The 27,561-nt window shown below is 36.4% G+C and overlaps 2 protein-coding genes across 4 annotated transcripts in view; both read left to right on the forward strand.

Annotated features, from left to right (window-relative positions):
- The window catches only part of LOC127858372 (uncharacterized), a 41,506-nt gene extending 39,064 nt beyond the window's left edge, over positions 1-2,442 (forward strand). For all 3 annotated transcript variants that reach the window (XM_052395455.1, XM_052395458.1, XM_052395456.1), the window contains one exon: positions 368-2,442. In XM_052395455.1, the coding sequence (XP_052251415.1) occupies positions 368-513 (146 nt within the window). In that variant the 3' untranslated portion in view covers positions 514-2,442. The remainder of the gene's footprint in view (positions 1-367) is intronic.
- Positions 1-27,561, forward strand: part of LOC127858366 (zeta-crystallin-like) — a 306,504-nt gene that overhangs the window by 86,378 nt on the left and 192,565 nt on the right. The gene's annotated exons all lie outside the window — the stretch shown is intronic.

The following is a 27,561-nucleotide window of genomic DNA, read 5'->3' on the forward strand; positions in this document are numbered from 1 at the left end:
TCTTAGTCGTGATGGAACTGGTTCAATTTTTTTACTTGACAATGTCTTTGGTCTATGATTAACCGTGTTACCAACCTTGAAGTTACATTTATGATGTTTATGATGCGAGTCAGGTGAAAAACTAGGTTAGTATGTCAAATCTTGGAAAGACCTCATGCACAGCTGAAATGCTTCATGTTTAAAAGTATTACAATTAAGTCTAGCTTCTTGTCTTCGTCATGCCCAGGTCAAGTTTAAACTGGGCCACTCAGAGTCAGAGCAATATAAGAAGGTCGAATCTTTGACACAATTTTACCACTTTAACTTAGGTGCGTGCTTTTGCCTATAATGAGTGTCTTGGTTTTGAAATTAAAAGTACTGTTTTCAGGATCCGGTATTGGCTACTTCGTGTTCGGAGCGATCAACGAGAGAAATAAAGCGAAATTCTTAAACCTCAACAAAAGGTTATACTCCAGATATTCGGCGACGGTGGGTGTGGCTAACAAGGTCAGCGTGAGTACGGGAATCAGCTAGCGCTGAACGAGACGTGGACAAGAGCGTACCGATAACATTAATGTGAACGCAGAATTTGAATTTCTTTGTAGTGATTATGCCATCGAATGTTTCCGGCTTTCACGTCTTTGCAATACCGTTAAGCGGAAAACACTCATTAAAATCTAAAAAAAAAGCAAATGTGCATCATGTGGATTTCGCTTGATATCAATGTCGAGAACCGTAGAACAATAACGTCACTTTCATGACGTAATAAGAACGCATGGTGGACGTGCGCGGCCTTGGCAACAACTTTTGACACAGTTTGCCAAATACGTGGTCAGTAAACATTATTTGAAATTGAGGTTTACGTGTAAATTACATACCGGTAAGTTTATGTGTTGTTTGTTACTGAATGTACCCTATGTTAATATGACACAACATTGTCGCTGCCTTTGATGCGTTTATGCGAACATTAGTTGCGTGTAACTAACGTTTGGTTATTATTTATGTAATGTATAAGTTTTGTTTTATTCAATAGAAATGCAATTGATGCGTTATTTATTCTTTGATCATGTGTAAGTCTTTTGTGCTTGTTGTATTCATGTTTTGTTCAGTCGAAAAACCATATCTGCATTTGAGTGTTGTTCTCATTTGTATCGTGTGTGTATTTATTATGCATCTATATGAAAAATTGCGAACCCTTGCTGATAACTGCGGTCTGTTACTCTGTTCATACACATGAACGTGTGCTTGTTCAAACTCTTAATTGCATTACTTGACAGTACATTGTTGTTCATATGTGTTGAATTGCTAGCAATGTGTTATTGCATAATACATTCAAATGTACCAAAGAATTGTTAATTAAGCTATAAACACATATTCAATGCATGAACAATATCATATGTTCACATGGTATTTCATGCTTTAATCAATGAGAAATAATTAACATACAATTCCTACATACATTTGTATTTTTCAAACACAAAAGTGAATAAGTCACACATTGTTATTCTCATAAAACACATGCCATATCACGTGCCTAGTTGACAAAGTCCTGATTTAGAAAGGAGAATTTTGAAATTTAGTATTTTATTACAGATAGCCTCCGGTTTCAAAAATATGGGTCTTGTTCTATGAAAATGGGGGTTAAAGCATGTGCGGAAAGTGTCGTCCCAGATTAGCCTGTGCAGTCCGCATAGGCTAATCAGGGACGACACTTTCCGCCTAAACTTGATTTTTGGTAAGGAGGGACTTCCTTGAAACTAAAAATACCATAAAAGCGGAAAATGTCGTCCCTGATTAGCCTGTGCGGACTGCACAGGCTAATCTGGGACGACACTTTACGCACATGCATTAAGCCCAGTTTTCTTAGAACGCGACTCATATTGCTAATTGAAATAATTGCTCAATTAAAAATTGCTTTAAAAAATGAAACTCTTAAAAAGTATTTTTTTAGTGACATATTTTGCTTACTATTTATCTTTAGGTTTCTTTTTACGTTATATAGGATTATGTCTCTGTCGTAAATCTTCATAATGATACTGCATCCTACGTACTTACCAAGAGTTGTTAGTGTGTAAATGTTTATAGAAATTTGTTTCAAAATCCAAACATAATGGATTTTCTAATAAACAAACACGTGTTTTTATGTCGAATACTCGTTATTGGGGCTAATAAGAACGCATGTAACTTATTTTGTATGTGAGTGTACCTGTAGTACATTCGCAGTTACCTTACGGGTTTGAGGTACACCTCACCGGAACAGTTTATCAAATATCGACTGGTACAAATTAAAGCAATCCGGAATACGTATACCGACTTTTCAGACACCAGTTGGCAGTTGTCGTTAATAATTGTTGTTCCGTCATATTTAAATGCGTTTTTGTTGTCGTGTTGAATCGATTCAAATTGTATTTCTGAAATAAGAAACTTTTTAAAACCGTAGTTAAATTGCCGTTACACAAAATTCATTGGTGGTTCCTTTAGCAAATCGGCCATGTCGACCTGCTGCTCCTCTGTGAGGGAGGCCTTCGGTGGGTGGTGGTTTTAGATCCTGAGCAGGTGATTGCGATCTTAATTTAGGCCTTGATCCTTTTTCTCGTTAGTGCTGTTCTGAATCCAAATCGGCAGTTGATGCTGCTTTTGAAGACCTGTTCGGAACTGGAGGCCCACTCTGACGGTACGCTTTGTCTTTGCTGGCATATTGACCCTCCAGTTATGTATGCAAAATACGAGTTTAAACCTTCCAGGCCCGATTGTAGAATGAGGAATAACCAAAACGAAAACTGTTTTATGCGAGTTATTTTCGGTCCGGGTAGATCGTGTTTGATCCGTGTCGCCGTCGCGTTGGTCCGTGTCATTGTCGTGTAGGTCCGGAACTATCTATGTCTGTGTCGTGTTGCACCGTAATACTCCGTAGTTCTGCTGGGATAGTCCGTGTGTACCGTGTTGATTCCTTGTTGCTGCCGGGTTTGTCCGTGTTGGCCCTTGTTATTGATGCCGTGGTATAAATGGGATAATCGTCTTTTTAAGACCGTCTACGCTCAAAAATGCGAAAAAAGCCCACGGCTCGTCCCGGATCTTCGTCCGGGGGGGGGTCGTCAAGGACGATCCGGCATAGCCGTGTACATCCGTGCTTATATGGGCTGGGATTTAAATTCTGCTATATGCATTCTGAATATCTTAATTTTATACGCGCCTCCGTGCCCGCGAAAAAAATAAAATGCATAAATAAAATCCAATTAGTGTGAAAGTTTGGCAAATTTTACAATAATTTATCTATAGATTTAAAAACTTATTTAAAATATTAATTTGTAAAATTTATTTATTAGCTATTTTATTTGTATTTTATATGGGGTCAAACCACCTCACAATTATTTTTTTATATAATACAGATTCACAGTTCTAGCATTTGAACTAGTTTTGACAAATAATTCACTGTATTTAATTGATCTCATGTATATAATCTTACTTAATTAATTGTTATTAATTTTATAGCATGTATTTCACTTTTAATGTATGTTCATGTTTAGTGGGGTATATTATTTAGACGAGTTTGGATCACGATAATTAATTTATTCTGATAAAAAACTCACTTTTCTGCATAATACTCTATGAACTCACACATACTTAACATGGAGAATCATAGGTATTTAAAGCAGGATAACTCACACAAACTTAATATGGAGAATCATCGGTATTTCAAGCAGGATAACTCACACATACTTAACATGGGGAATCATCGGTATTTCAAGCAGGATAACTCACACATACTTAACATGGAGAATCATGGGTATTTCAAGCAGGATAACTTACACATACTTAACATGGAGAATGAGATTGCAAGCAGGATAACTCACACATACTTGACATGGTGAATCATCGTTATTTCAAGCAGGATAACTCACACATACTTAACATGGAGAATCATCGGTATTTCAAGCAGGATAACTCACACATACTTAACATGGGGAATCATCGGTATTTCAAGCAGGATAACTCACACATACTTAACATGGAGAATCATGGGTATTTCAAGCAGGATAACTCACACATACTTAACATGGAGAATGAGATTGCAAGCAGGATAACTCACACATACTTGACATGGTGAATCATCGTTATTTCAAGCAGGATAACTCACACATACTTAACATGGAGAATCATCGGTATTTCAAGCAGGATAACTCACACATACTTAACATGGAGAATCATAGTATTTCAAGCAGGATAACTCACACATACTTAACATGGGGAATCATCGGTATTCAAGCAGGATAACTCACACATACTTAACATGGAGAATCATCGGTATTTCAAGCAGGATAACTCACACATACTTAACATGGAGAATCATCGGTATTTCAAGCAGGATTTTTTCGCAAAACTTACACAACTAATTGTAGACAGAATTAGTAGTAACAAAATGCAACATCATATCCACGAAACGCGCAAAAAATAAACTTATATCGGGTTTTTGTATTTTCGTCATAATTCGATGTTATTTACTAAAGACCGCTTAATTTGTAATTTAATATAATACTCATGGTATCTATAGGCGTCAATAATAACAACGCTTGTGACAAAAACGTCAAAAAAGGTGTAAACGGATAGTGCTGTTGCTGGAATTATCGGATTAAATGAATGCAATTTTTATCTTCATGACATAAGTCGGTGTGAGTAATAAATGTCTAGCAGATCATACGGAGATAATAACATAACTGACTATATTTTGCTTTGATCGCTTGTTATTTGCTTGGATTACTTAACCGGAACGAGCACAAAAGATGTCGGGGTCTTAAATGCATCTTTCACTTTTGGATACAGGACTTTTCACAATTATACGTTATCGTGACAGCAGCATTTAGTTAAATATTGATTTATCCACGAACGACGAACATTAATTTGAGGTTATACCTGTAATATACGGTCTATGCGTCCCACCGTCTCATATTTATTGACAAAATAACACCCCTTGGTATAAACTTCGAGAAAGCTATATTTTTCACCATGTCATCATGTTAAAATCTGCAAACCTACACAGAAACAGGACAAAATACGAGCTGGGAAAATGGGGCTTAATACATATGGGTAAAATGTTAGCCCGTGCAGTCCGCAAAGGCTTATCACGGAGCTTTTATAGAATTTCTCGTTTAAAGTCAATATCTTATAAACGAAATTCACTTGTAGGCAAAATTTCACCTAGGCTCATCTGGGACGCCTTTTTACTCACATACATTAGGGCCGGGTTTCCAAGATTGCACAGGCTTATATGGGACGCCTTTTTACTCACATACATTAGGGTCGGTTTTCCTTGATTGCACAGGTTTATCTGGGACGCCTATTTACTCACATATATAAGGGCCGGGTTTTCTAGATTGCACAGGCTTATCTGGGACGCCTTTTTACTCACATACATTAGGGCCGGGTTTTCTAGATTGCACAGGCTTATCTGGGACGCCTTTTTACTCACATACATTAGGGCCGGGTTTCCTAGATTGCACAGGCTTATCTGGGACGCCTATTTACTCACATACATTAGGGCCGGGTTTCCTAGATTAGACAGGCTTAACTGGGACGCCTATTTACTCACATACATAAGGGCCGGTTTTCCTAGATTACACAGGCTTATCTGGGACGCCTTTTTACTCACATACATTAGGGCCGGGTTTCCTAGATTACACAGGCTTATCTTGGGCGCCTTTTTACTCACATACATTGGGGCCGGGTTTCCTAGATTACACAGGCTTATCTGGGACGCCTTTTTACTCACATACATTAGGGCCGGGTTTTCTAGATTGCACAGGCTTATCTGGGACGCCTTTTTACTCACATATATTTGGGCTGGGTTTTCTAGATTGCACAGGCTTATCTGGGACGCCTTTTTACTCACATACATTAGGGCCGGGTTTTCTAGATTGCACAGGCTTATCTGGGACGCCTTTTTACTCACATACATAAGGGCCGGGTTTACTAGATTGCACAGGCTTATCTTGGACGCCTTTTTACTCACATACATTAGGGCCGGGTTTCCTAGATTACACAGGCTTATCTGGGACGCATTTTTACTCACATACATTAGGACCGGGTTTCCTAAATTGCACAGGCTTATCTGGGACGCTTTTTTACTCACATACATTAGGGCCGGGTTTCCTAGATTGCACAGGTTTATATGGGACGCCTTTTTACTCACATACATTAGGGGCGGGTTTCCAAGATTGCACAAGCTTATCTGGGACGCCTTTTTACTTACATACATTAGGGCCGGGTTTCCTAGATTGCACAGGCTTATCTGGGACGCCTTTTTACTCACATACATTAGGGCCGGGTTTTCTAGATTGCACAGGCTTATCTGGGACGCCTTTTTACTCACATACATTAGGGCCGGGTTTCCTAGATTGCACAGGCTTATCTGGGACGCCTTTTTACTCACATACATAAGGGCCGGGTTTCCTTCATTGCACAGGTTTATCTGGGACGCCTTTTTACTCACATACAATAGGGGCAGATTTCTTAGATTGCACAGGCTTATCTGGGACGCCTTTTTACTCACATAGTTTAGGGCCGGGTTTCCTAGATTGCACAGGCTTATCTGGGACGCCTTTTTACTCACATACATTAGGGCCGGGTTTTCTAGATTGCACAGGCTTATCGGGGACGCCTTTTTACTCACATACATTAGGGCCGGGTTTCCTAGATTGCACAGGCTTATCGGAGACGCCTTTTTACTCACATACATTAGGGCCGGGTTTCCTAGATTGCACAGGCTAATCTGGGACGCCTTTTTACTCACATACATAAGGGCCGGGTTTCCTAGATTACACAGGCTTATCTGGGACGCCTTTTTACTCACATACATTAGAGCCGGGTTTTCTAGATTGCACAGGCTTATCTGGGACGCCTTTTTACTCACATACATTAGGGCCGGGTTTCCTAGATTGCACAGGCTTATCTGGGACGCCTTTTTACTCACATACATTAGGGCCGGGTTTTCTAGATTGCACAGGCTTATCTGGGACGCCTTTTTACTCACATACATTAGGGCCGGGTTTCCAAGATTGCACAGGCTTATCTGGGACGCCTTTGTACTCACATACATTAGGGCCGGGTTTCCTAGATTGCACAGGCTTATCTGGGACGCCTTTTTACTCACATACATTAGGGCCGGGTTTTCTAGATTACACAGGCTTATCGGGGACGCCTTTTTACTCACATACATTAGGGCCGGGTTTTCTAGATTGCACAGACTTATCGGGGACGCCTTTTTACTCAAATACATTAGGGCCGGGTTTCCTAGATTGCACAGGCTTATCTGGGACGCCTTTGTACTCACATACATTAGGGCCGGGTTTCCTAGATTGCACAGGCTTTTCTGGGACGCCTTTTTACTCACATACATCAGGGCTGAATTTTCTAGATTGCACAGGCTTATCGGGGACGCCTTTTTACTCGCATTCATTAGGGCCGGGTTTCCTAGATTGCACAGGTTTATATGGGACGCCTTTTTACTCACATATATAAGGGCCGGGTTTTCTAGATTGCACAGGCTTATCTGGGACGCCTTTTTACTCACATATATAAGGGCCGGGTTTTCTAGATTGCACAGGCTTATCTGGGGCGCCTTTTTACTCACATACATTAGGGCCGGGTTTCCAAGATTGCACAGGCTTATCTGGGACGCCTTTTTACTCACATACATTAGGGCCGGTTTTTCTAGATTGCACAGGCTTATCTGGGACGCCTTTTTACTCACATACATTAGGGCCGGTTTTTCTAGATTGCACAGGCTTATCTGGGACGCCTTTTTACTCACATACATTAGGGCCGGTTTTTCTAGATTGCACAGGTTTATCTGGGACGCCTTTTTACTCACATACATTAGGGCCGGGTTTTCTAGATTGCACAGGCTGATCTGGGACGCCTTTTTACTCAAATGCATTAGGGCAGACAGGGACGCCTTTTTACATACATACATTAGGGACGCCTTTTTACACACATATATTAGGGACGCTTTTTTACACACATACATTAGGGACGCCTTTTTACACACATACATTAGGGACGCCTTTTTACTCACATACATTAGGGACGCCTTATTACACACATACATTAGGGACGCCTTTTTACTCACATACATTACGGCCGACTTTTTACTCACATGCATTACGGCCGCCTTTTTACACACATACATTAGGGCCGATTTTTTACTCACATACATTACGGCCGACTTTTTACTTACATACATTACGGCCGACTTTTTACTCACATTCATAACGGCCGACTTTGTACTCACATACATTAGGGCCGACTTTTTACTCACATACATTGCGGCCGCCTTTTTACTCACATACATTACGGCCGACTTTTTACTCACATACATTACGGCCGACTTTTTACTCACATACATTACGGCCGACTTTTTACTCACATACATTACGGCCGACTCTTTACTCACATACATTAGGGCCGACTTTTTACTCACATTCATTACGGCCGACTTTTTACTCACATACATTACGACCTACTTTTCACTCACATACATTACGGCCGACTTTTTACTCACACACATTACGGCCGACTTTTTACTCACATACATTACGGCCGACTTTTTACTCACATACATTACGGCCGACTTTTTACTCACATACATTACGGCCGACTTTTTACTCACATACATTACGGCCGACTTTTTACACACATACATTAGGGCCGACTTTTTACTCACATACATTAGGGCCGACTTTTTACACATATACATTAGGGCCGGGTTTCCCAGAGTTAAGCTCACATTGTGCCTTTGTCATTTGAAGGCCATCGTGTTTGTCAGGCTCCCTTTTTTTATTAACAAAAAGACAGAACAAAGAGCAAGGTGTGACAAATTAAATATCGGGTATTATATGATATATGTTACCCACATTAATTTTCAACCATTATATGACATTGCCCGTAAAGAAAACGAGAAAAAAACGAGGATGTCAACAACAAGATAAGCTTCCGTGCAGGCAGTATTCATAGAATTGCAATTACTCCTCACTGTTGTCGTGCAGTGAATCAATGTGGGGCTTGCAAACAACATGGCATGGGCTCCTGCTTAGCTTTTAATTGCTGTTTATTATTCCACAATATAACTATTATTTATAGTTGATTGTAAATACTTCATGAACAATGTAAAGTTAATTTAACTATTTAATATATATTGTTTTATCATATATTTAAATTTACTGTTTTTATAAAAAGAAGTGAAATGAACTCAGGAACCCTTTCGCATTATTAGCTATCAATCTCCGTGTTTAAATGTGTATCAGTTTGAAAAGGTTCGCTTTTAAACAGCAAGATGCTGATCTCAATAAAACGACATGCGTCCTTGGAACACATGCTCAAAAACCTAACGGCATACGCCTCTTTTGGGACATATTTTATTTCATAATTATAATAAATTCAGCTCAGGTGACGCATACAAGTTAAATTCCACGTTTTTCGCTGTAATTCTTCAAATTCACGTTGGCTGACATATACAATAATGTTGTATATATACCTAACATGCGCTATTTTATGAACACCTTTAACACCGCCAGTCAAAATGAACATTATTATACAAAAACGTGTGTTCATTTGTCCCCTGACTCGTCTCCGGTTCTGAAACGAAGCTGTAACGAGTTTTGTCGATCGAGAACCTACAAACCGTCCATCGTTTATCGCAATCATGCAGATCTTCGATGGGAAATAGTGCACATCGATACGCAAAAATGATTTATAACGCTTCTTGCTACAATTATATGAATGTGTCGGCACTCCACCCTTTTCGAAAAGTTCATAGTATATCACGCTTATTATATAAAATCATGATGATTTTGTGACGGAGAGTATACACATTCGGGCCTCGTGTATACAACATGTACATTCTAAATTTATTTGTCTCAATAATCAATGCATAGTACCTTTCCAGAAGTAACATGATTTCGACTTTCAGTTGCTTATTGATCATCGCTTTGTCTTGAATATGCCGCAAAACTATTCTGCAATACCGAATCTAATTTCCGGACACATTTACAGTCGATGAAACTTGGTCTTGCCACTCTATGAAACTTTGTCAGATTGTCTATCCTGATAAAATCTGACCTTGTCAATATTTTGACTTTATAGAAAAAGTGCCTGAAGCCGATACAAAATCTAATCTCATTTGCAAGTTTGGCACTGCACTTTTCCTACCATTGAGTAATTAAATGGTAATACAATGCGTTTCAATTCTCTTTTTCTACTGTTTAATTTGAGTTGCAATTCTATGAGGTTAAATTTTAATGACGGTTTTATGTGTCCTGAATATTGCTGGGCCAAGTTTGAGGTTGAACGCTGAAACCGGTTTAATCCCTCAGTACTAAGCATTGAACGTTACAAGGCGGTGACAGCAGCTTTATTCTAGTATGTGTGTATGTTGTTTCGGAGTGTGCCGTACTGTTTTGGCAATTGGTTACTTGTCATAAATAAAGAACCACACACGTTTGTATACTAGGAATGAAATACCGCAGGAGAAACTGGAGTTTCACATTGTATGTCCCCAAGTCTATACTTGCCCTGTCTGTTTGTTTGTTGGTTTGTTTGCGTCCAACTTTAACATTGGCCATAACTTTTGCAATATTGAAAAAAGCAACTTGATATTTGGCATGCATGCGTGTCTCATAGAGCTGCACATTTTAAGTGTTAAATGTCAAAGTCAAGGTCACGTTTCATGGTCAAAGGTCAAATATATGGAGGGGGAAATGGTGTTTCACAAACACATCTTGTTTATATTGCATTTCCCCATCGGAGTCATTGCAGTGCAGATAGCGAATCAGTCAAGCGAAGAGTATTTAAAACAAGTCTGGCCTGTCCTTGTGATATATGAACAGAGGCGATGTGTGTTCCTGAATTATTGCGTTGCGGAATGCACAGAGGGCGTTTGGGCAGCCACACTTCATCTGGTTTTCTGTTACCAATAAACACCACGGAAAGCTGTATTGGTGTGCCAGTCAAACTGTATCTCTACTGTCTACAGTACCTTGCATACAACGACCTCCACCAAGATCCTAAGCAGTCGGAATCTTTGATGAAATTATTGATATACACTAACATCATTAAGCCTGCAAGATTTATCTCATTGGAGGGCTATACCTTCTCGTCCCACTGTGATACGTCTTTAAAATTCTTTTCTTTTATTCCAATAATACACACAAGCCAATGGTGCGAAGCATCAACGGGGCTCAACATAAAACTGTATATTGCGACACAAGAAAAATAACACAAGGTGCAATAATGGTTCTCATTGGTATCAACTTCAAGGTATATATGTAAACTGTATTGATGCCGTACGCTCTATTATATGTGACATGTTTGCTGCACTCGCTGCAGATGATATCTATCTGGTTCGAGTAAAATCGAAGAGCGAAATTTAAAAAAGGGTCAACAGACACTGAGTAAACTGAGCCAAGTTTGCTTTACACAACACCTATACATAACCATTCTTTACGAGTATCAATTGTTGCTTTTAATGCATCTGATACTTAACAAATCAATGACATCCTCATCGCCGTAAACCACGGCTCCTGAAGTCATTCTAGCGACGCACAGGCCAATGTCGCTACATGTGTATTTCGAAGTTTCGTTGCAAGCCAGTGCGCTCAGTCAGCAGTCGTTCCTAGCGCACAAATGGCCGTTGTTGCCTCTTGTACAACTTAAAAGGACCCTGGTTACTTTTAAGAAAAAAGACGTTATCTTTGTTACTTAAATACGCTTAAAGGCATCCGGCCATACAACGATGTACTTTTAAGTATATTTTCCGTAACGTTGGTAATTTGTTGTATAGTTATAAGTACCCGACAATTCGCCGAGGTTCTTTTTAGTATAGTTTCAACACCCCAGATACCTTGTTGTATGCTTAGGAGTACCCGTGGTACTTTTAATTTATGCCTAGACCAACAATGGCCAATCGAGCGTTAGATACCGCTAGCACCGTGCTACTTAAATGAGACTTAGCTGGACTTCTTAATCGGTATCGGGGGCACAGGCGGAGAGCAAACTGCGATTTTCCGTTTTAAACATTACACGTTAGATCACCAAAATTTAAAACAGTGTATTGCAGACAATTTTTAAGATAGGTGAGTTTGCTTTTTTTAACCGCAACATGGTAAGAACAGTTCTTAGACCAGTAGGTGCAAGGCCGTTAATCTCAAATTATGTTTTAAGAACATAATCTATAATTAACCTAGAGGAAAGAAATTTATAAAAAAATACAGTGTAAACGTAGCGCATGACCTGATGAAATAATAAGTGCATTTCTGTATGATTAATATGAACGCTGAACTGTATGCCTTCTTTTTAATTAGGTGTTGTTACCTGTACATAAAAGTGGAGTTTCAAGGACTGTAACAACTACAACGATTCTTATACAAATATTATCTAATGGGTAAAACATGTTTTATATCGACGATGAGCTGGTGTAAGGAAAATATGAGTTTAACTTATTGCATCTTTGTTAAACATGGTCATCTTGCGAATATATTTAATAACCCACCAAAAATCAGTTATATTGTGGTTTTGTAGATTTTTAAATATGACATTTGATGATGCGGTCTGACTATTCTTATGGTCGAAACTTATTCGTCCAGGTATGCGATAAATTATTATAAGCCTTTTAAAGGTTATGCATAACTCTAATCAATATAGTTCAGGTTTTAGTTTGGGACAATACAAAGGCAGTGTTGATCACCATCAATATTCCCTTTTTTGATTCATGGTTTAGAAGAAACGTTTATGTTAAATGGTTATTCTGGTGTTGAACTATACATGTTTCAAATATCTTTCCTTTCGATGCTGATGACATTGTATTATTCGATGACATTGCGCAAAGCCTACAACTTGTTATAATGATATTCTCTAAAAATATTGTAAAACGTTGAAAGTAAATATTAATATTAATACAGCAAAAGTAATTGTAATGAAATTTCGGAACATTGTCTCAAAACATAAAATTAACATAAGTTATAGTCATTGCATTGTAAGCAATTAGTTTTATTTGCAGATTGGTTTCACCCCTGATGGATCTTTTAAAAGCTCATTAACACTCAAAATCAACGATTTTTTGCGTGAAAGATTTCGAAAACGAAAAGTAACACATAACAAAATCAGTGTTCCTTATAACAATAGCCAACATTTCAACGCTAGATGTAGTCTGGGAACATAGATTTTACGAGATACAAAATGCTCGTTTTTATTTTGTGTGTGCCAATATATTCCATGTTAATTTCCTGCCACGATATTCGAATATTTACGAGCGATCACGTGATCGGTCACAGGCCGCTTATGAGAGCTATGTCGTGCTTCCGACGATGGCCATATTCAGGGGTGTTGACTGTTCCTTCACCGTAAACAGGTTCTGTAGATTCGAGACTGTGACAGACACAAGAAATGTGCTCGTCTACCTCTTATATGAGACGGACTCGCTCAAAGTTAGAAATCTGTGTCCGTCCTCCACATCAACGCGGATATAATGTTTGTTTTTCTGGTGTGGATGTCTGGTAAAACTGGGCCTTACAGGCTTATTATGTCGGAAAACTCACAACTAGCGAGTGTTGTCTCGATTCTAATCACGGGTTCGAAGCGCAATTATATGAACCGCGTTCTGAGAAAACTGGGCTTAATGAATGTGCGTAAAGTGTCGTCACAGATTAGCCTGTGCAGTCCGCACAGGCTTATCAGGGACGACACTTTCCGCTGTTATGGTATTTTAGTTTCAAGGATGTCCCTCCTTACCGAAAATCAACTTTAGGCGGAAAGTGTGGTTTCTGATTAGCCTGTGCAGACTACACAGGCTAGTCTGGGATGACACTTTACGCTCATGCATTAAGCCCAGTTTTCTCAGAGCAAGGCTCACATCGTCTGTACATAATTGGAGAACTTGGATTATTTTTCTCTGCATCATTCCCATATCCTCTGCGCCACCCTGTTTCATGCTCCTTCGAAGTGATTCCTTAATGTGTATGGCGTCCGTTGTTGTCGACGAGGATCCATTCTCTTGTAGTCTCCCGTGACGGACATTTTCGCACAGCACACGTCCAATATACGTGATCATGTCGTGTGCTTGTAACTGTAATGGAAACGACATATGTTAAAATAACTAACTAAATCAACGCGAACTTTAATATTTTCTTTGTTTTTTCCCCTAAAATTCTGGAAATTTGATATAAGTGAAGTTGGGTTGGCGTGTTACGACACGCGAGTATGGGTTTCATACTGTCAACGGCTAATTTATGTATAACGCATGTTTATTGTTTAATTAATGATTTTGATTTTTACCGTTAAGATAACATATAGCTATATAAAATGACAGCTTTTTCTTTTGCTTTTTGTTAATCATACTTGTATCTTACACCAAAATATTACATAAATATCGTTGTATACATTGATCGTAGTTTATCAATATAAAACCAAGTAAAGATATTTGATATAGTTTCATTATATGTATAACGCATGCGTTTTGCTCAATACTTGCGAACTGTAATTGGTGAGTCGACCTATAACTTAACCTTTCTTATTTCTGCACAATCGTAACAAATACTGGTTGATGATACACGAAAGTAATTAATGAAAATTAACAGTAATTATACACATCATTATAAAGCCTAAATTTAAATTGACACCAACTAAGTCAATCCAACTCAAAATTGACAGCAACTGTGTAAATCTAACTTTAAATTGACACCAACTTAGTCAACCTAACTTTAAATTTACACCAACTAAGTAAACATAACTTTAAATTGACACCAACTACGTAAACATAACTTTAAATTGACACCAACTAAGTAAACCTAACTTTAAATTGACACTAACTAAGTAAACCTCACTTTATATTGACACCAACTAAGTAAACCTAACTTTAAATTGACACCAACTAAGTAAACCTTACTTTAAATTGACACCAACTAAGTAAACCTAACTAAAATTTGACTCCATCTAAGTAAGCCTTGGTTAGTTTGGATCATACAAGATGTTGTTCAAAACATTTTCTATCGATACAAAGCAAAGAATCAACGAATTTTTGTCATTACCTTCCATTGGTATCATATATCGAGACGGTTAATTCATTTTATACTGTGAATGCATTTGCTCTTATTCTTTTGTAAATAAGTATTGTACGATATAGTTCACTTCTCACCTTTTAAAAGCTACGTTTAAAATCAGCGTTATTTGTTTATGTTAACACCCACTCTCGAGCGCCATAACAAACCAATCTAAATTCACTTATTTCAACATTTCTGATCAGAAAATATTGCAAATGCGCAACTTCACGTTGATTTGGTTACTAACACAAACGGAGCGATGGAATTGTGCTTGTCGGTTGCAGATGTGTTACGAATTGTATACTCATCTATTTTATTACATCTGAAGTGTTCTTATGATATCTTGTTTTCGGTGAATGTAAATATGAAAATGATAAATCCCTGATTACACACTTTATCATTTCGTCACACAGATTTCAAATGTTGGCAATAAAAAAAAATCATTTCAATGTCTGCGATTTTTAACACATTGACATAACACTTTCTATGGGTATTAAATCTGTTGTTTGTTGAATGTAATATGTTTAAAAATGCGTTCATATTTTCTTCAATGAGCGATAATAAAAATAAAAAATAATCAAGAAGCATTTTTAGCTCATCTTTTTTTTGAAAAAAAAAATGAGCTATTGTCATCACCTTGGCGTCGGCGTCGGCGTCTGCGTCAGCGTCGGCGTCGGCGTCCGGTTAAGTTTTGCGTTTAGGTCCACTTTTCTCAGAAAGTATCAATGCTATTGCATTCGAACTTGGTACACTTACTAACTATCATGAGAGGACTGGGCAGGCAAAGTTAGATAACTCTGGCATGCAATTTGACAGAATTATGTGCCCTTTTTATACTTAGAAAATTGAAAATTTTGGTTAAGTTTTGCGTTTAGGTCCACTTTTCTCAGAAAGTATCAATGCTATTGCATTCAAACTTGGATCACTTACTTACTATCATGAGGGGACTGGGCAGGCAAAGTTAGATAACTCTGGTGTGCATTTTGACAGAATTATGTGCCCTTTTTATACTTAGAAAATTGAAAATTTTGGTTAAGTTTGTGTTTAGGTCCATTTTATTCCGTAAGTATCAAAGCTATTGCTTTCATACTTGCAACACTTACTAAATATCATAAGCGGACTGTGCAGGCAAAGTAATGTAACTCTGACTGGCATTTTGACAGAATTATGTGCCCTTTTTATACTTAGAGAATTGAAAATTTGGTTAAGTTTGTGTTTAGGTCCACTTTATTCCTACAGTATCAAAGCTATTGCTTTCATACTTGCAACACTTATTAACTATCATAAGGGGACTGTGCAGGCAAATTTATGTAACTCTGACTGGCATTTGGACGGAATTATAGGCCCTTTATACTTAGAAAATTTTGTTAAGTTTTGTGTTTTGGTCCACTTTACCCCTAAAGTATCATAGATATTGCTTTCATACTTGGAACACTCGCAAATTATCATAAGGGTACAGTAAAAGGACAAGTTGCATAACTCTGGTTGTCATTTTTACGGAATTATGGCCCTTTTTTGACTTAGTAACTTTGAATATATGGTTAAATTTTGTGTTTCGATCCCTTTAACTTCTTAACTATTAAGGCTATTGCTTTCAAACTTCAAATACTTTCATGCTATCATGAGGTTCCTGTACCTGGCAAGTTGAATTTTACCTTGACCTTTGAATGACCTTGACTCTCAAGGTCAAATTATTAAATATTGCTAAAATTGCCATAACTTCTTTATTTATGATTAGATTTTATTGATACTTTGACAAAACTACTATGTTTGAAATGCCGTCCAACCATCGCACCGTAGAATCCCCCCTCCCCCACCCGAATCCCACCCCCCCCCCCCTAATTTTTTTTTTAAGATCATCTCAAAAATGACCACCACACCCTCACAGTATACCCCCCCCCCCACCCCACCCTCCCAAATTTCTTTTTTTTTTGAAACGGTTAAAAACACAGAAAATAGATGAGCGGTCTGCACCCGCAAGGCGGTGCTCTTGTTGTCTTTATGTTATGCTAATTTAAATAAATAAATGCACGAAATACAAACTGAACCTTTTTGTCAAACTCTTAAATGTGTTTTATGATTTATAATTCACTTTACATAGAAACAGTCGAATGCATTCGGTGTATGGTACGCACTCATTTAAATGTATTCTGTATTGGAGCATGAACATTTCCCTTTCACTTCAAATGTCCGGAACAAAATATGGCTTACGCATTAATTACATTTCTTTATAGAACGGGTTCTTAATATATCGCATAAATAATTGTTAAGGGGAAAACATTTACTATTATCAAAATAATAATATTGTATTATTCAGGCAATTTAATTTAACCCACACGTGCAATGAAAGTTTTGAGTTGAATTATGGTTCTGATGAAAATCAATTTATTCAAGTGATTTGGAATTTTCAGTACAAACAGTTTAAGTAACATATATGCGATACAAACATGCAAATATGCTTTAAAGTTGTAAAAGTAAATGTACATAGTATTATCAACCATAAGGAAAAAAATGGTACGCGACGCGCACTTCTGTATCATATTAGTATAAGATGAATCAGAAGAAGAAATGTTATGCGTCCTTCTACTGCACATAAGTATAACATGAATAAGAAAAAGAAATGGCATGCGAAGCTTACTTCTGCAGCATATTAGTATAAGATGTATCAGAAGAAGAAATGTTGTGCTACGCACACTGCTGTTTCAAATTAGTATGACATGAATCAGAAGAAGAAATGGCATGCGATGCACACTTCTGCATCATATAAGTATAACATGAATCAGAAGGATAAATGGCATACGAAGCGCACTTCTGCTGCAAATTAGTATACGATGTATCAGAAGAAGATATTGCATGCGTCGCGCACTTCTGCCAGATATTCGTATAAGATGAATCGGAAGAAGAAATGTTATGCGGCGAACTCTTCTGCACCATATAAGTATAACCAGAATCAGAAGGAGAAATGGCATGCGACGCACTCTTTTGCATCATATAAGTATAACATGAATCAGTAGGAGAAATGGCCTGCGATGCAAACTTCTGCATCATATAAATATAACATGAATCAGAAGGAGAAATGGAATGCTACGCACAATTCTGTTTCATATTTGTATAACATGAATCAGAAGAAGAAATATCATGCGACCGAGCCTTTGCTACAAATTAGTATAATATGAATCAGAAGCAACATCAACAATAATTTCATATCAATGTCTTGTTGTGTTTACTTGTAAGAAGCAAAGTAAGTAAAACAAAGAAGTGCATGTATGATTAATTCAAGCTTGAAGCTTAATAGTAAAACTATACAAGGTTTAATTGTATGAATTACTTATATTATTACACTGGTCTTTTGATATATTAAACTAGTGAATTACATAATGATCATTTCAAGGTAAGTATTTCCTATAAGTTAAACATTAATATTATGTCCCCTAATTACACATGACAGTTTAGGGGAGTGCATGTATGAACAAGTTTAATGTCAACATTTTATTCTGGCCAACATTAATTTTGACCAATGAGTTTTATATAAAATTAATTCGAAACCTTAATCTTGCAACCTTAATAAAATACTTTTACTTGAATACAACTTTTCTTATCAAACTTAAAGCGATACTCGACAAATTGACTCGTATTTATTGGAGAACCAAAATCGTGTCTGTTTGTCGCATGTATGAACAGAGAGGGTAATCAAGTTATAGTCAAAATGGCGCGGCAGGTATCTTTCACCGTTTTATATCCCTTATTACTTGTAATATTGTTTAATGAATCTCACATTCCAGCCATATCAGCAATAAAGTTAGTAGGGTTTATTCGTATTAATAATCGCTCTATATCTCAACTTTACTCGCTGCGAAAATGTCTTAGCGGGATGACCTAATTACAGTTCAACTAAGACAATTCGCGTGGAGTAAGTCGAGATATCAAGCGATTTTTTATACGAAATAAACGCTAACCACCTTTTTACCGATATGGCTAGATACTGAGCGTCATTTTAAAAATAAACAAAAGTATTGAAGGGTTTAAAACGGCGAAAAATAACTGTCTCGACATTGACGTCGTCATCTTGACTATCACGTTATAACACCCTCTGATGATCTGCACAGCCGCTGGTGTACATTTCTTAACAAAACGTAGTCGTTTCCTGCTGTAATTTTTTTCTAGTTGCAATTGAGTAAAATACATCTGACAGAGAGAACCAACAATGACTTATTGACTTCGCCATTGAACATGGTGTCTCACAGGTACATTAACAACCAACACAAAATCATACTATGATTGTCACAAAGTTTTATATTATTCCTCATCCTCGGACAATATTTTAAATCGAATTGGCCTACCATTTATCAAACCGCAAAGGAACAACCAGCCAACAAAAGCATCTTACCCATTATAACCAATTGTTAACCTATAGGAGACACTTAAGTCTTCATTCATAATTTTTTTGAGAATCATGTTCTCTCTAAAAATGTTTTTTAGCCGGATATCTCTACCCTGGCTAAAAAAGATCTACACAGGATGATGAGGCGTAAAGCAAGGCTCCACAATAAAGCAAAGGTAACCAACCAATTGGACGAAAACAAGCGCTTCAACAAACACTACAAGAAGGCATTCAAAAAGGTAGAACAAGAATATGTAAACAGCACCATCGAAAGTGGACTTGACGAAAAGAACACTTAGCGTATCTTCTGGAGATACGCTAAGTCACGACGCCAAGACAACTCGGGCATAGCACCTCTTTATAAAACGGCAAACGTGTTAATGATAGAAAAATAAAGGCCCGGCTATTAATTCACCAATTCAGCTCTGTTTTCACGAAAGATAAGAGAGACCGAACCTGAGTAATAAAGCAAGATCTATATCCCGATTGCATAAAACAGGGGAAAGAGTAAAGAAACTAATTTCCGGATTGAGCGTTTCCAAAGCTAGAGGCCATGACGGTATCCCAAACATTGTACTCCAGAACTCTGTAGCTGAACTAGCCCGACTCATTCAATATATCTGCCAGGAGTCATTGGGCCAAGGGACACTACCAGTTGACTGGCGGAACGAAAAAATTTCCCCTGTCTTCAAGAAAGGAGATGTCCACCTGGCAGAAAACTAAAGACCCGTACCTCTAGCATCGATATTATGTAAACTTTTAGAACACATAATCTTCAAACACATACTAAACCATATAGAATAGAGCAAGATACTCATTTCACTCAATCACGAGTTTCGATCTGGTTATTCCTGCGAAAAAACAAGTAATAACAACCATCTATGACCTTTTATTTAACTACGACAAACGAATGCAAATAGCCATAGTAATCCTTGATTTCCTGAAAGCATTCGACAGCGTCACACACGAAAATCTGCTTAAAAACTTGCGAGTTACGTAACGATGGACCTATTAATACATTGTTCCGAGACTTTCTCACAAACCGTCACGGGGAGAATTCCACATCTGCCCATGTTTATTCGAGAGTACTTCAAGGCATCATCGGACCACCTTTTTTGCGCCATGTAAATGACCTACCTGATACAGTAAAGTCACCACTACGACTATTCAAAGACGAATGCCTTCTGGACAGGCCCATACGAAATATACAAGACGATCTGAAAGCGCTAGAAATCTTCATGCTGGAATGCGTTTAAACGCCGAGAAATGTTATATACTGAGCATTAACAACCAATCATCACACTTCTATGAACTAGACAAACACATCCTCCTACAAGGAGAAGAGAATATATAACTAGGCGTTACCATATCTGCCAACTAAATTCTGGACACCCACATCAACAAATTTGTTAAAAAAGCAAATTGTACTCTATGATTCATACGAAGAAACATCAAACATTGTCCGATCACCTGAAAAAAATCAGCGTACACAGCTTTAGTGCGATCGACACGTGAGCACAGCTCCATATCATTGGACCCGCATCTAGAAATGCATATTGACAAAATTGAACGCATCCATAGAAAAGCGGCTAGATTTATCACAGGGGATTACCGCTCACGGGATAAGGGCTTTGTTTCGTCCATGCTGAATACACTTGAACTTCAAAGTCTACAAGACAGACTGAATAAAGAGCGAGTTTCCTTTCTTTACAAGATAATCGGGGGGAAGGTGCCAGCCTTACCTTGTAATGACATATAAACACCAGCAAGAAATAAACGAAAAGTTAACCTGAATCATTTAATGACAACCAAGCTTCAAACATTCAAGACAACCAAGTGACTTATATTAGTGTTTTAAAGCTTTCTAGTGTAAAACTGAGTAATAAAAAAAAATCTGAGAACTTTTTTCGGCTGGAACAAACTTAGTGACAGTGTTGTATGCGCGGCCACCGTAAACGGTTTCAGGACTGCGTTGATTAATCAACAGTTGTATTAACCTCTCTTCCGTTGCGATCTACGCACTATAAGGACCTGCAACGTATCGATTCAGATTCAGAATTTGAATACCAACTCTTATCATATACAAACCGAAGAGTTTTCAGTCGAATTAAATTCTTAAGGATAATTTGAAGTCATGAAAATTTAAGATAAATAACATTTGAATTACTTAACGATCTACAATGTTTAATGTCAACATTAAACACTTATAATGAATACTTTTTAACGGACTTTATCTTCACTTTCTAACTGTTCATTCTGTGCAAGAGAAACGTAAAATAAAAACACATCGTCCCAAATCAAGCATTCAGTTCATGGACCAAAAGAAAGTCAGACAAAATGTTGAACTTTGAATGCAACATTATGAAATTAATATTGAAAAGCTATTGACGTATTGCCCTCTGATAAACACAAAGAAACGAAAAATCATTAATTTTATTCACGTTGTTATAAGCTTATTGATGCATTACGGTTCCGATCAATAACATATCGCACATTAGCCAATCAATTACAGAGAGGGCATAAACACACACGTGAAACAGTCGACCACTCGCAAGTTAGACTTAGAAGCAGTTAATAAAAATTTGTTTGGTGATTAATTTAAAACTGGAGTTTTTTTCATATCTGAGAGCAAAGATGAAACGGGTCAGCCGTTTGATTAGATATAGAACGTCAGTGCGGAAAGTTGTGTTTGCTGTTGTAGCGTTCCACACGATGTTAATGGCCTTGTATGTATTGAGAGGATTTCATGGTAAGTTTATTAAAGGGGCCTTTTCACAGATTTTGGCATTTTTTAAACTTATTCATTAAATGCTTTATATTGATAAATGTAAACATTGGATCGTAAAAGCTCCAGTAAAAAATCAAGAAAAAAATTAAAAAAAGGAAAAGAACATTGCCCGGAGCAGGTTTCGAACCAGTGACCCCTGGAGTCCTGCCAGAGTCCTGAAGTAAAAACGCTTTAGCCTACTGAGCTATTCCGCCGAGTACACATTTTGAAGTATTTTATACCTTATATAAGCAATCTTCGTAGTTTCACAAAATTTAACGACAAAAACAGAACTCTCCAAATTATTCAATCGTTTCGCGTTGCAACGCTTTATAATTTTTAGGTTTTAAAATCGTCAAAAGATGCATATAATGGCTATATTAGAGCATGGTTAATGTTCAGTATTACTGTTTCCTCACAAATATCATAACTAAAACGAAAACTTACGAATCTGAAACAACTTTTTTCAATTTTGTCAATTTACCAAAGCGTGAAAAGATCCCTTTAAAGTTTATGTAGGAATTTATCTCAAATAGAAATATATAAACAAATCTTAACATGCTTCACTGCTCGAAGAATACGACAAGAAATATCTGTAAAAAACGATAAACCGCGTTGATGCTAATTGTTTTTTTGTTGGTTAAAAACGATAGCCACTGAAATCATAAGATCAAAGATTTATGACTCATATCGGGTATCTTTTTCTGAACAATTCTTAACCGCATTATATATATTTTTTTATTCAATATAAAGCATACATTGTATACATGTATATGATCATCTAACAAAGTGATGTAATGTAGCAGCAATAATGTTCAGACGTGTTATACAAGATATGCTAGTATATATACTTTTGACCTTGTGGTTTTCTATATATAAAAAAGGTTAATATGTATTTTTTCTTTGGATGTTTGTGATAGGTGCTTTAAAAAAAAGAGAAAAGAAAAACAACAGAATAGTAATTAATAAGGATGAGTTCCATAAAAAGGGTAGAGAGCATACTGCACTTGTTTATGGAAACAACACAATAGTTATTAATAAGGATGAGTTGCATAAAGAGGGTAGGAAGAATACTGGACTTGTTTATAAATTTTTATGTGTTTCCATTTTTGTTCAAATAAATGAAGTGTGTCATTGTTTAGGGCTATTTCTTTTTCAATATGAATTTTCAGTTTTAAATAATGGATAAAACAGTTTATTGTGGGTATATGTTTTCTGTATTTCATGCTGAATATTAAATATTTCATTAATATAATTATGTAATTCACGGCGTTATTAACCTCTTGTATTTTGAAGGAATTTACCCCGCATTATATTTACGAAAATTTAAATGGGGACGAACTTAGTTTACAATCTGTATGGAAATCCTACTCTGAGAATGTAAACGCCTATCGAAGGATAGGATTTTTGAAAACAAGCTTGCATAATGAAAATTCGGTGTGTCTTTCTTTTTTATCATTCATCTTATTCACTATTATAAAGACTTGCTCGAGATTTAAATTAGCATTGGTTCAGCCATTTGAAATGTGTGTGGCGCTGGTGGACGATCAACATTGGTATATGGTTTTAATATAAAATTTGTTTCAAATCTATATTGATTTTAATTTGAAATAAGACTTATATTTGCAAATTATTGTTTGTCACAATTAATGCGTTTCTTAATACATTTTTGCGAACTGGTAGTAAAACCAAATTAGACTCCGATATTGAAATTTCGACAATGCTACCGTACGTTATTACTATTACAAAGCCTATACTGACACGTATACACATATAAATTGTACAACAAAAACATGTTCATGTGTCGTATGAACAAATAAAAAAATAGGCATATACAAACGGCGTACGTCCTTAAGGCAATACTGGATAACAAAGAGAGTCAACCAGTTTTTCATATTTTTATTTAACATTTTTTTATTTCAAGGCAGAACGTGTTCTTTTTTGCTAAGTTTAGTTTCAACAAATGCGACAATACAAGTTATTGTTTGAGGCCTACTGGTGGGAAATCTCTATAACATTTTATTTGCTGTGGATAAAGGTGAATTGAAAAGAAAACCTGACTTAGACTGGTACGCAAAACAATCGAACAAAAATCTCATTCACGTAATGTCGATCATCAACAGCAAATTTCGGGCAACAATTACTTTCAACGACATGTGTTAATGAGCCTTTCAACGAAACAACCTTTATTCGTGACGTCAATTAAGACGTTTGGAAGATACGTATTTGACGTGATGTTTCATTTATGAAACATAATATAAATGTAGTTGTTGTAAAAATTTCGGAATTTTGTATCAATTACATTGTATATTTTAAAATAAAAAAAATCCGTCAAATATATTATTTTGAAGGCGTACGCGATATCATATTCGTTGGTAAGTTATGTAAAGTGCCAACTGCATCCGAATAATTGTTTTTTACTTTTTGTCCTTCCATTTAAACAGACAAGTTTTATGTTTTATAAGAAAACTTTAATTTCAAATCCCTGAATTCACGTATGAAGGTGCATTACAATTTATTGTATACATATACTTTTGTTTTACACCGGGAATTTTCAAATGGCAATACCTTCACATATAACAAATACATAGTTATGATTAATTTACTCCGCAGGTACTCTCAAAGAATTTACTATAATATGAAGTTTCATATGACTCAAGTCTATACCTTATGAATAATTATCAGTACAATACAACCACACGATGTATCTAGGCTGAGCACAAACCTATGCCAAAGAGCAATAACTCCCCAAAATGTATATATCGAAAAACCCCTATAATAGTATCATATTAACGTGCAGATGAAAGTTCAAGCAAAACCACATAAACTCCTGGAAATATTGAAGACATAGTTAGGGTTCTTCTACTTTACAATTGACTCAAACCCTTTATTACTATACACAATTCGAATCCATTCAATAACTTTCGAGTTATTATTCGCGCAAATAAATTACCTTTTGCAGCTATGTCTTAAATAAGGAAATAAGCAAAGGTCAATAGCATGAACAATGCAATTAAATAGTTATGGTTCTTGTATATTGCACTTTATCCCAATGCCTTAGATCAATATAATAAGTTTATTGGAATCCCTTCAATACGTACAAAATTATGCTATGCTCGGCAAATGATATATATATATATAACGATAATTGGCTTGAAAAGAAAACTACGAGTACAAGGAACATACCTCTTCCGTCAGGTTTTAAAAAGTTAAATCCCTTATGGTAATATTATAAATGCTTATTTGAATTGGTCTAACACTGCACACCAATAAATTAAAGTTGTTAGTAAAAAGATGTGGTTCTGCTTTTACGAGAAAAATTGTTGTCGCCACTGTTTGGACATTTTTTTTATGTCCGTCCATCCTCTCTTATTATTTATTATTACAATCTTTAATAAACTGTTTTGCATTAATGTCATATACTATATTATTACAAGTAAAATGCAAACACCAATCAAATAGCATCCTGCATAACTGGTTCTTAGTCATGTCATTAAACAAAATACCACACAAATAAACATCAGACAAAGAAAATGAAGATCAAAGCTTAACATCAAACATCTAATTGAAATAAGTACTGCTATATAAAAACATTTTAATTGGTCAAAGTATGATGTGGGGCAAACACGATTTCAGATGTCATCAATTTTGACTATCTGTCATTATCGCCTTAATTGTTGGTTTTTATGACAGTATTTTCAATATCATAGATCATTACTGTAAATCGCTTATTATCCCCATTAAACTTGGAAGCCAATTGCAGTACAAACATACACTTCAATGGTTCAAACTTCACTTCGAAGCGGCGCTTATTACATATTCAAATGGCGCGCCAGGAGACGATAGTATTCACTATAACATGCTCTCCGCGAAAAAAATAAATAATTGCCTTATTAAATAAAGCTTTGACAGAAGGTACCCACATTGACGAATTCCATGATGCCACTATTATTCGAATCATAAAAGCTAATAAGCCAAAATGTTCTTCCACTTCAAATCGACCAATCTAATTAATCTGTTCCTTTTCAAAAGTAAAACAGGATATAATAAGACCGAGACTCAGCGTAAATTAAATCAAATTTTTCTTTATACATCAATATGCATGCACATTTTAAAGTTTGATTGTTAATCGTTTACGTTTGTTCAGAGTTTAATTTAGTTATTTTTTATTGCAACCACAACATAACAATTACGTGACGAAATGAGTGTAGATAAACCATTTGTCCACCATATGTTGAAATGTTCATCTGAATTTGATAATGGAGTGGTTGGCATCAGACTTCGATGCATGTGTTAAGGTGATCTTAAGTGACTTGAAGCATACTATTTTGTATGAGAGAATAAATTTATAGTGCAGATAATTATTGTACGATGACATAATTTGATTCCGACGCATATATCGACTTTTCTTAAATTTCTTATTTAATATATAAAAATAAACAATCATAAAATAAATATTACAAGAAAACCCCCCCACCCAGAATATTTTGATAATATCATCTTTATGTCTCATTTGACCTGTATTTTGTCGTTACAATATAAGTGATGTACTGTGACAAAAAAACCTGAACCTCATCTTCATATTACACACTTAAGATGTTTCGATGAATCATTGTTTGGGCTCAAGTGGCGAGCAATATCTGGAACACACACAGTCCAATGTCAGTTTCACAAGCACAAAGGTCAAATATATTTGTGACATTATATATGACATAAACTCATAAGGTATAATGTACACAGCCATAATAGAAAAACTTAAAATTATGACTTTAAACCAAATTTCAAGTGAATATGAATACCAAAACGATCATTTAAAACAAATGGTGTCAACAGCTAAGATACATGTACAGAAGTACTGTGTCTCTTAAAAAGGGCGTTGTGTGGATGTTAATATGGTGTGAGTGCGCAATTTTAGCCTCAACTGCGGCTTTTGCCTTGTAATTCATAAACTAATTATTCACGACTAATGAAACCTCTCTGTGCCCTTATTGTCGGATTCACGATTCATGTTATACTTATGTGATGCAGAAGTGCGCATCGCATGACATTCCTTCATCTACATGTCATGTGTCCTTCTTATTCATCTTATACAATCAAGAGGCCGAAGTGCACATCACATGCCATTTCTCCTTCTGCGTGCCATTTCTCCTTCAAATTGATTTTATACTTATATAATGCAGACGTGCGCGTCGCATGCCATTTCTTTTGCTGCATGCAGTTTCTTATTCTCATGAATTTGATACTAATATAAAGAAGAAGTGCGGATCATTTCGTCATATAATTTATGCTGAACTAAATGATGAAGGAGTTCGCAATGCATGCCATTTCTTCTTCTTATTCATGCTTTA

This window comes from Dreissena polymorpha, chromosome 14 (assembly GCF_020536995.1).
Source record: "Dreissena polymorpha isolate Duluth1 chromosome 14, UMN_Dpol_1.0, whole genome shotgun sequence".
Classification (NCBI taxonomy): domain Eukaryota; kingdom Metazoa; phylum Mollusca; class Bivalvia; order Myida; family Dreissenidae; genus Dreissena; species Dreissena polymorpha.